We start from the raw sequence: 11,304 nt of genomic DNA on the forward strand, positions 1-11,304 counted from the left end.
TTAGTCCATCAATTTTCGTAGGATCGACCCTCACTCACCTGAGATATTACTTAGTACGACCCGATACATTTACCAATTAATTTGTGGGTTATAAATCTTGCACCACATACCCTCTCCCAAATTCAAGCTCTATGAATCTTCATATAAATCTTAACCAATATATATAATTTAGGTATATTATCTAACCTTAATTATTCTTAATATACCTTAGTTTTAAAGCATACTTAAGTGTTAAAATTTTTAATAATTAAATGGTAGAAATTCACTTACAATTAATTTCACATAAAATTTTTAAATTGCTGACACATTATTATTTGATTTGAAAAAAATTAATTGATGTATACAAATGATTTAATTAAAAAAATTAATTAAAAAATCAGTTACTTTTATTCTTTTCTTTTTTTGTTACACTCTTAAAATTTGTTTTCTTCCAATTTTTTAAAATTAATCTCAAACTTTTAATTGGATATGTTTTTCTTATTCATATTTCTTAATTAAAATTTTTATTTCAAATATATTTTTTAATTTTTATTTTTATTCAATTCTTTATGAATAATAAAAATTATTTAATAAATACATAATTGTTCATCTCATCACACCATTTGATGTTCAGAATAAAACAAAAAAAAAATGAAATCATTTATGACTTTACAGAAAAAGATGGAATCATTTATGATTTTTTATTCGTATCGCAAGTTTGTTTTCTCCTTTCATGTGAATTTTATTTTTTTTCTCTTTTCATTCTGATTCCTAATTTTTTCTCCTTCACCATTCCTATATGAACAAAAAGACGTGAGATTTTTCTAGAATATCAAACTTTACTTTTTCAAATAATTTTGTATATATATTTCATGAGAATTAAATAAATAAAAATAAAAAATAAATTTAAAAAATAAATTGGTCAAAAAAAATAAAAAAAGAAGAACGTTTTAAATTTATTATTTAGGGATAATACATAAAAAGAATTAAAAAAATAAAAGATAGTTATTTGATTTATTCAAATCGATTTTTTTTTTAAAATTATTTGTATAAAATAAACTGATTTTTTTTATTAAACTAAATAATAACACATATCAATAATCTAAATAATTTTATACAAAATTAATTGTAAGAGAGTTTCCACACTAGAAAATAGGGGTGTGCATGGTCCGACCCGACTCGGCCCCGAACACTTTTGGGACTAATTTGGTGTGATTTCATCGGGTTTAGGGTCGGGTATGGGTCTCAAAAATAGATCCGGTCATTATTTCGGGTCGGGTCCGGGCCATAGCTCGGGTCACCCGAAATCGGCCCGGTGGCCCGGTCATCATACACAATTAATATTTTGTGTTATTAGTGATGGATGATGACTATTATTATGTGAAATTTAAGTATTGTAAACGTTAATATTTTGTATTACTAGTCATTATATATAAGACTATAAGTTAATGTTTTATATTTAAAATGCATAAGATTTTAGACTAATGCATAATCTTGTGTTATTTGTATTGATTTAAATATTTGGTGTTATTAGGCAATATTAGTATTGATTATGGTTATGCTTTAATTTTAGAGAAAAGTTGGTTCTTATTATATTTTTCTAAGTGAATTTTACCATGTCAAATAATAGTTAGAGTCTTAAAAATTTGGATATTTTTACATGCTAACTTACAAGAAGATATCAAGGTAATATAATGTTAATGACCCGGTTTTCACCCGGTTTTTACCCGATTTAATCGTGGCCCGAAAGTGTATAGGTTTCATCGGGTTTAGGGTCGGGTTCGGATCTAACAAATAGGCCCGGTATATATTTCGGGTCGGGTCTGGGTCACATCAAACCCGATTTCACCCGACCCATGCACACCCCTACTAGAAAATTGGATATATAACTATCTGGTCCTATTTTCTAACTAAATAGTTCCAAACTAATAAACAAGTTCATAACTTACTAAACAAAAAAGTAACAACAAAAGAAAACCTATTTATTTCGTCTTATTAATGTTAGAGTAGCATAGGGTGGCAATAGGTAAAATACGGTAGGATTTATGTTTTCATCTACCTGTATTCCCATCATAAATTTCTTAATTCGACTTTATTTCACCCAATTCACAAAAAACGAATTTATTTTTCATACAATATTTTAGTTCTTTCAAAGAAGAAAATTTTGGTCTTAACTCTCTACTTTTTTATTATATATATTATATGTATTATATGTGGGTACACGAATTGGATAAGCATTGACCGAACTCGACATTATTTAAGTTGAATTTGGATAAACAGATTAAATAATAAATATTTATATTAAAAATATTTTATAAATAAATAATTTTGTATTTGATTTTTTAATTTTAAAATTATTTATTTTAAGAGAAAAATAATAAAAAAATTATTATAAAAAAAGTTATTTTTTAATTTTTTTATAAATATTAAAATAATTTTTTAAAAATTTCATAATTTAATTTTAAAAATTATACCAGACACTATAATTAATATTATACTTTTTCATAAATTAAAAGTAAAAAAAATAACTTATAAATCTATTTAAACCGTCCCTTATTATAGATTAGATTGCCAACCCACTCTAAACGAATTGAAACGAGTTGAATATCTACAAATGCAGTGCAAATATTACTCTCAGTCCTAAATAGCAAATATAAGAAGAAAAAAGAAATAATCTCACATAAAAAAATAAAGTGTAAATATATAAGAAGAGAGACACAAAATTTAATACTTTAAAAATTTAAATTAATTTGTTAACGAGTTATATATATCTCAAATGACATAATTTTTTTTTTAAATAAAAATCTCAAATTTGATGATTCACTCCAGAAATAATAACTTATTAAAAATTAAAATACTTTTATAAATGTTAAGGGCCTAAATAAAATTTATATCCAAATATTAAGAATAAAAACTATTATTACTTTATATATTTGGATAGAGGAATTATATATAATAATTTGTACTAATGAATTGATAAGATTTTTGTGCACAAAATCATATATATATAGATGAGGCCAATTGCATATAGAACAAACATATATTTAGGGTTTCAGTGGCTATGTAACTTCAGTTTGCTTTTTACACACACAAAAATGGGACCTATATATGTATATATATAAATTGCCCTTATTCAGCACTGTACAAATTTAGTGTTTGCCCCTTAGTGAAGATGGAATAATAAGAAGAAGATTCAAACAAATAAATAAATTAAGTTGCCATGTGATCTCTTGGCCATTTTTGTCTAATAATATATACTTTTAGGGACCACTTTCAATTCCATGGCCATGTGACAACTTGCAGGCTAAGCGTGCACATTCATTATTTTTTGTGAATTTCAAATGCTCTACGTTCTTCATTCATATATCACTTCATATAGTATATGCCTCAAAATCCCTTTGCTTTTTTCATTGACATAGATAGTTCTACACATACACTAATATCTAACTTTGACCATTCTTAATTGAGAAACAATTAAACCAAGCTTTTAGATACTTGTATCATATATTCATATTGCATGCATAACATACAATAGTTAGGGTTTGTTAATTAAACCCTAAATGTCAATAGTTCTGTTTAATTAAACAATGTCCTAAAGAGATTTCAGCAATAATTAGGGTTTGTTAATATTTTTTTTATTTATTCTTCCAAAAAAATGTTTAAATTTGGGATTAGAACTCACATGACATTGGATATTTAAAAGATAAAAATAAATAAATAAATAAATATTAAAAATGAGATTAAAAAAATTATTATATAAAAATTTGAGAATGAATGAACAGTCGAGATGCTTAAATAATATTATCCACATATATTTTTCAATAAATTAAATAGTATACATATATACCACTAGTAGTATAATATGCTTTTTTTTTCACAAAACAAATTATATATTTAGTATATTCACAAATTAGCAAATATTTAAAGCATTGAAGATAAAACTAATTAATGTAATATAATAACAACTAAATAAAATAAAGGAATTCCTTCTAATTTAAGTAACATACATTATTCAACACTTCAACTTGCTTTTGCTTTTCATATATATTACTAATTGAATTGAATGACAATAGTATACTACATGAATTGAAACGCAAAAGATATAAAATTACAGAAAAACTTTCGAGTGTGTATCGAAACACTAGTGTTTCAGTAATTTTTAACTATTGATCTTAATTATAAAAAATATATATAATATATATTAATAAGATCGACCGTTAAAAATTACTGAAACACTGATATACCGATATACTTGAAAACTTTTCAAAATGAAAAGAAAGGAAAAGAAAAGAATTGAAGGCTTTCATCTTTCAGCAATTGCACTCATCATAGCTTTGCAAGGAGGATTACACTTACATATAACCAAAAAGAAATAAGTTCCCTAGGGATGCATGGGATTAGGATGATTTATATTATGGAGATAATAATAATAATAATAAAATAAATTAAACCACAAGTAGCTACAATAATATCTCATGGTAAAACACAAAGTTAAGCTAACTAACTAATTAATAATTAATAATTAATAATTAATTAATAATATCATCTATGACAAACACATCTGTAATGGTATGGGCTATTAATTGGGTCATTTCCTTCAACAGGTACTTGTTCAGCTCTGCACTTATACTTACATCCTCTACATTCATTGTAAGTGCAAGTTGGTGCTGTTGATCCAATCATCAATCTCCTTGAATTCCTCATTTTCAATCCCTGAATTATTTCTTATTGCATCAAACTCAGTTCTTTGGGATTCTAACAAAATTCAAAATTTCATATAATATAATTTAATTACCTTTAAACTTTGTTCTATTTGGGCTTGGGAAAAAGAGTGCTCATGGGAGACCAATAATCCTTTTGTTTGAATTCCTGCAACAATAATAATTTAGTGAAATAATAATACTATAATAAGTTACATATATAATAGTAGGAAATAGGAAATTCAAAAAAAGGTTAACATTTTTTAAAAACAATTAATTAATAACTTTTCATCTTAACAAATGTTGTTATTGTAAAAGTTGCATTATTCAAGCATAAACCCTTTGTGAAATAATAATGACAAAAAGCATGGATAGAAGTATGGCAAAGTTTATATTAAAATCCTAAGAAATTAAATTAAAGGAAAGCAATAAGCAAGAATAATATATATAAGAGATAGAAGAAAGTAAAAGAAGTGAGACATGATAGAATTGAGTTTAGTAATATAACAATTGAAGATGAAGAAGAAGAAGAAGTGAAGTAATGAGAGAAGAAAAAAAAAAGACATGAGTATAACCTTGTATGACTTTAGGAGTAGCAAGTGTTAATAAGGTGAAAAATAGCAAAAGTAATTTGGCAAGTTTAGTAGTTCCCATTATTATTGTTACTACTACTATTATTATTATTCTACTCCCTTATTGTATCTTTTATGTGTTGGAATAACCTCAAATAAGGGAGTGATGAGAAGTGGGAAATTTATTTGAGTAGAGAGAAAGATAAAAAGCTTAAGTGGGAAATGAATATGTGAAGATAGAAGAGGGAGATGAAACAAAATGGTGAGGGATGTGTTGGCTTCAATTTAAATATTCAGAATATAAAGAGACATAGAAGACAATATCTGCAAAGAGCAGTGGATAGCATAGCATGCTCAGCTTAGCTTCAGAATTGTGTAAATTATTAATATAATTCATTGACAAAATAAAATATATAATTTTATAACATCAATGATTATTAATTAAACTCTTTATGCTTAATTAATTGTTTTGATAATCTGCCCATTTTTAAATGGCAATTTTTAAGCTAAACATTTAGTTAAAATTATTTATCATTCAATTAAATTGAGAAAATATATACCATTCTACAAAAAAAAAATTAAGAAAATAATAATTTTTTTCTTCAATTTCACGCTCTTACTTCTCAATTGACACTTGTGATGCATGTAAGTGCACTTAATAATTTAATATTCTTTATTTAATATTACTATGAGAAAGAAATGGAGTTAATTTAATAGATAATTCTATGATAAAAAAAACTTTAATATGAAGAGAATAAAAAAAGTGTATAATTTATTTTAAAGAATTAATAAAAATAAAATAATATATATTTTTAAAATAAATATTTAATTATCTATCAAAGAGAATCTTCATCTTTTTATTTTTTTTCTTTTCACTACCTAATTTAATCTAGACACTATATATATTCTTGAAATTATGCGCTCCTAAATTAATTTCTTAACATGTATTTTTTTTCCAATACTCAAAAATGAAAATTTTCAAATTCATTTTTTATTTATATTTTATTCGCACATATGTTGTGCACAATAATTAAACACCTGATCAGTGTCACATTTTACAAAATAAATCAATTTTAGATGTAATATGACTCAAATTGTGCAAAAAAAAAAAAAAAGATACAGAGTTTCATTTAAAGTAGAGAAAATCGAGACTTTATATAAAATTAAAAAAGTCATTTAAGAATATAAAATGTAAAATCTTAAGAAGATTTAAATCGTAAAATCGTTAGACTTAGTACAAATTTTGTAAAATTGATAAATTTATCTAAAATTGTAATATCAAAAGATTTTAAGAATTAAATCAAGATTCTAGCAACAATGGTTTCATTATTATTTTTTTTATTTGTAATTTATTTAGTATATATGATATGATGCTCATGTGTAGCACCGAACAAATTTTCATAATGGAGAGGTCCCATAAATTACCAGAATCGACAGATCGCTTGTAGGGGCTTACTCATGATAAGAAATTCTAGAGAGTATGAAATTACCAAAATGCCCATGCCTTAATTTACATTGTTCTAGTGAAGACAAAGTTTGTGTGTTGAATTTTTGTGAAGGGTAAATAGTAGGCGAGTTTAATGCAGGGAATCGTTTGTAAACGCTGAAATACGGAGGAAAAGACATCTTAACCAACAAAAGGGAGCATCCAGGGGCTTCCACATTTGGATTTTCCTTTTGAGGGTCCAAAATATGATTCTGAAATGAACATGTCATGTTGATTGATTAAAATATGAATGTTACTAACCCAAAAAGAAAAAAATGAATGCTCTTAAACAGCATTGATGATTGACATTTTTAGTCATTTTAGGACTTGCATCAAAGTTATCACCACAAATAAGTCTAATGCATCAAAATATCAATGTTCAATTTCAAAAGAATAAATATAGTAAAACTGTAAGAGTTAAGCCTTGCACTCAAATTTGTTGTTTGCTTGCAACTTCTACTACTGAATGTCTTGTTAGGTAACAACTCATGGATTCTCAATTCCAAGTTAAAATCAATCTTCTACTGAAAAGAACTTCACAACAACACTTACCTTTCATTTCAATCACTTAATTTCCTTTTTATATTTCTATCGATAAAAGTTAAGTTATTTGTTGGCTTTGGCATAGCTTCCTGGGAAAGGGATAACATCCCTGACATTGGTAAGACCAGTTATGAAGAATACCATAAGGTCGATCCAGCCCCAAGGGAAGGAACCAAGCAGAAAAGAAACAAAGTAGCAGAGTAACCAGATATAGATCAAGTGAAAACATCCTAAATAACTATTACATTCAAATAAACCAAATATCTCAGGTCTAAACTATAAATCAAGCGAAAAAAAAAAATTACAAGGAACCTAGAGAGAAAGAGTACCTCCCAACTACGATGTTACTTCACATTACACTAGAATACAGAAATCAGTGTCTTTTACCAAGGGATTTATTATGCAACTCTAGCAATCCTTGAAGAGATTCCAAGGACCATGTTTCCTCATGTTGAGCATATACCTTCTGATGTAGCGAGTCTATTATTATGCTGACATTACCAAATCCATATATTTGGTGACCGTTGTGCATTCTACCAGGCTTAATCTTGAACAACAAACCATGATGCTGGGCATGAGCCTCAATGACTTCTTTCAAGCTCAAATCATGCACACCATCTGCGGTGGCACCACTCAATGCTGCAGCAGCTTGCTGTTGAGCATAGCTTGCTGCTTTCTGCTGAGCCTCAAATTGTCGTTGCTCACGTACCCGAAGATAGCTGATATTCTCCTTCAAACCAGGTTGGACAACCTCCATTCCGTCAACAGCCTGACTCATCATATCTAAACCACGGTTAATCTGGAATCGGATACTTTCATTTGCCAATAGTTCTTCTGGAATAAGCTCCTTCCATCCATTATACCACTTCATTACTTCTTCAAAGTTAGGATTTGAGCACAACCAGTGATACAAAACCTGAAGCCACTTTGTGAAGAAGAACTTCTCCATCATGTCCACCATGATATGAATTGGAATCACAGAAGCCCATTTAATTACCCAAAAAAATTGATCGAGCTTCTGACTTGCTGGATTGACTTCAAACTCTTGCAAGACAAGTTGCAACTTAGGCACAATAAATCGAAGCATAAGTTGTTCCCAGCTTACAGCATCAAAGACAGTCTTCCACGGAGACAATATGGTATATGTAGAGGCGTCACTTGGATGCCAGGCACCAAGAACAGAACTCAATTTAAAACGAATGACCTGGTAAATACCTTCCAACTTGTGCTCTATCCTCGGTAGCCATGGATGCACCCAAGTGTGGATAGGAATGGTCTCTCGATGTGGTTCCCACTTACCTGCAGCATCTGACAATTTTGGCAAGACTATATTGTCCAATATGGCAGTGAGGACTGAAGGAGGAAGCAACTCCTCCCACAAATCAAGAAATCGTAGCATTGGCTCAGGATCCCGCGCCTCCCATGTATTGATTCCATATATTCTGACGGCTGGCAACACAACTTCCGAAACCAATTGTGTATAAGGTGATGATACATCCCATATATCAAGACATTCTTCTCCTTGAAGCAAGGTCTTCCACGTAGATACCAACTTCAACCTATCAGATGGATTTCGAAGAGGATCCCAATCTTGGAACGCTCTAATAAACAAAGGAAGAGCATATGAGCAAGCAATGCAGGACAAATTACACAACTTGTAGCTATCGGCATATCTCTTATGCAAGTCACTGAAGCATCTAGCAAGGAAATCTAATGTTAGTGTTCCAGAAGTGCTCTCTTCGGCTACTTGGTCCAAGACACTATTTATTTCCTCCATATTATCCAGTTGACGCTTTTGGAATGCTGCTTCAGATTCTAACTTCTCTTTTTCTTTTTTCAAGCTGAGAGCTGTCTCCCTTTCTCTCCTCAAATCTCTATCAATCTCTTGAATGTCAGCCTCAGCCAACCGAACAATCAATCCAACGTTATGCTGAAGTTCCGGCATTGGGACATCCTCCTCCTTTGCTTTCTCCTCGGCATTTAAATCAGATAAATTTGTATAAACCCGAACTTGTGGCCCCCTCATATCATAAACCTTCTGAACAACCTCCAAATTCTGTTCTTGCTTGCTTGCCAACAACTCCTCAGCAGTAACATACACTTCCTCCTCTTTCTTCTTCTTCAACCGTGACTGCTTTGACCACAGTCTCTCCTTTGTTCTGCTAGCCGCAGGCTGCACTGCTCCCACCGTGCTTTTGTTCTGTTGCTGCAAAACAGGCAACGGTGGTGGCGGCCCCTCCCTTGCATCACTAAAACCAATACCTGAATTCTTAGCCCTCATTTTCACCTCGATAGGAGCCACAATACCTTGCTCATTCTTTCCAAGACCGCCCCCTCTATAACCCATCTTTTCCAACAGCTTCATCCCTATTCCATTGTTATAGAATTTCCCCGCATTACCAAACCCATCTTGATCCGAACTCTGACGCTGACCCCTCTTCTTCTCCAATTTCTCCCTCTCCCTTTCCCTCTCCCTCCGCATCGCCCCTTCCTTAATCTTCTTCCCAAAAGCCGTAGGCAAAAAATTATGATCATCACCATCATCAATGTTCTCATCAGAACCATTATTCCTATCACCATTACTACTAGTAAACCCTAAACCAGCACCTGAAGTGGAAGCAGATCCCATTCCAAGACCTAAACCTGGCCTATCCTCACTAACATAACCATCTTTCTCACCATGTTCTTTAGAATCTCTATTGTTATCAACATCATCTTGATTCGGCATAAAAGTTCCAGTAGAAATAAAATTTACCGGCTTGGTGAGGTCCTGCTTCTTGGAAAGGTCCTTCCTGCGTTTCTTGCTGGAATAATCGTCGTCGTCGTCATCGTCGGAGCCGGCAAAAACACCGTAGAGGACATCGTCTCTGGTCTGAGTACGCTTCTCTTTGCGCTTTTTGTAGTAGAATTCGCCGTTAATCCACTGGCCTTCTTCGAAATCGTTGTCCATTTCGAACCTCTCCATCTCTTGGTCCTCGTCCATGGTTTAGGGCACACGGAGGGACTGAGAAGGTGGACGTGCGGGATCGATTAGGAGGCGAGGGTTTGAAAGAGGTGATAATTGCGATGGTTGCGAGAGGGAGGCGGCGGAGGATCTAATGTGTGGTGCGGTGGCAGAGAGATGAGTGATGTTGATGATGATTTCAAAATATTATCACACAAATTCGCCAACAATGAAATTATGAAACCAAACCCCCTGAACCTTGTTACACAGTTTTGTACCTCGCTTATATTAGAATTCTCGGTGGATTTTTTGGGGTAATTATTTTGATAAAAAATTTTTTTTAATATATTTAACAAATTTTTAATAATAAAAATAAAAACATTAAAAAATAAAAATATATATTTTTTAAAAAGATATAATTTATATTTTTTAAAAATTTTTTTAAAAAAAATATTTTTTATGTAATAAATAAACAAAAAAATATTTTTATATTATTATATTTAAATATAATTGATAAATAAAATTTTTTTTTTTGCATTAGATATTTAAATATAAAATTATTTTTATTTTTTAATAAAATTTTAAAAAAAATAATTAAAAAAAAATCTTTTCTCAAAAGCTTATCGAAATAACTTCTTAACGTCCCTCCAATTATGGTGGCGCGACGGCAGGATGCGGCGCGGTTCCCTTCTCCCTCGGACTCCCTCTTTCTTTCTTCCTCTCTTTCTTTCTTTCTTTCCCTTTCTACCGTGTGGTGTGTGACAAAGGGGATGGGGTGGCAGCTGATAGAAATTTTAGGTTAGAGTGATGTATGTTGAGTTTTAGGGTATTAAAATTGTTTCATATAAATTTGTCCGAATCAAAATCATATTCTTAAATTTAATTAATATTTTAAAAGTTTTATCTATTAAAATGAATTAATAAAAAAAAAAACGGACATGTATATATCCACTTTTTTATTTTTAATATTAGATTAACAATGGTATTTTTTAAATTATGATTTATTGTTATACAGAATATAAATTAGACTGTCCAATTTCTGTACTCGGACAGTCCGATTTGTGTATTCCAAATTTTTTT

General features: G+C 30.1%; 1 protein-coding gene across 1 annotated transcript; it reads right to left on the reverse strand.

Annotated features, from left to right (window-relative positions):
- Positions 1–7,504: 7,504 nt before the first annotated feature.
- Positions 7,505–10,471, reverse strand: LOC130934995 (septin and tuftelin-interacting protein 1 homolog 1). Its single transcript, XM_057864526.1, has one exon. The coding sequence runs from the start codon at positions 10,261–10,263 to the stop codon at positions 7,654–7,656; it is 2,610 nt and encodes an 869-aa protein (XP_057720509.1). The 5' UTR covers positions 10,264–10,471; the 3' UTR covers positions 7,505–7,653.
- Positions 10,472–11,304: the final 833 nt, after the last annotated feature.

The sequence above is a fragment of the Arachis stenosperma genome, chromosome 6 (genome assembly GCF_014773155.1).
Source record: "Arachis stenosperma cultivar V10309 chromosome 6, arast.V10309.gnm1.PFL2, whole genome shotgun sequence".
NCBI classification, from domain to species: domain Eukaryota; kingdom Viridiplantae; phylum Streptophyta; class Magnoliopsida; order Fabales; family Fabaceae; genus Arachis; species Arachis stenosperma.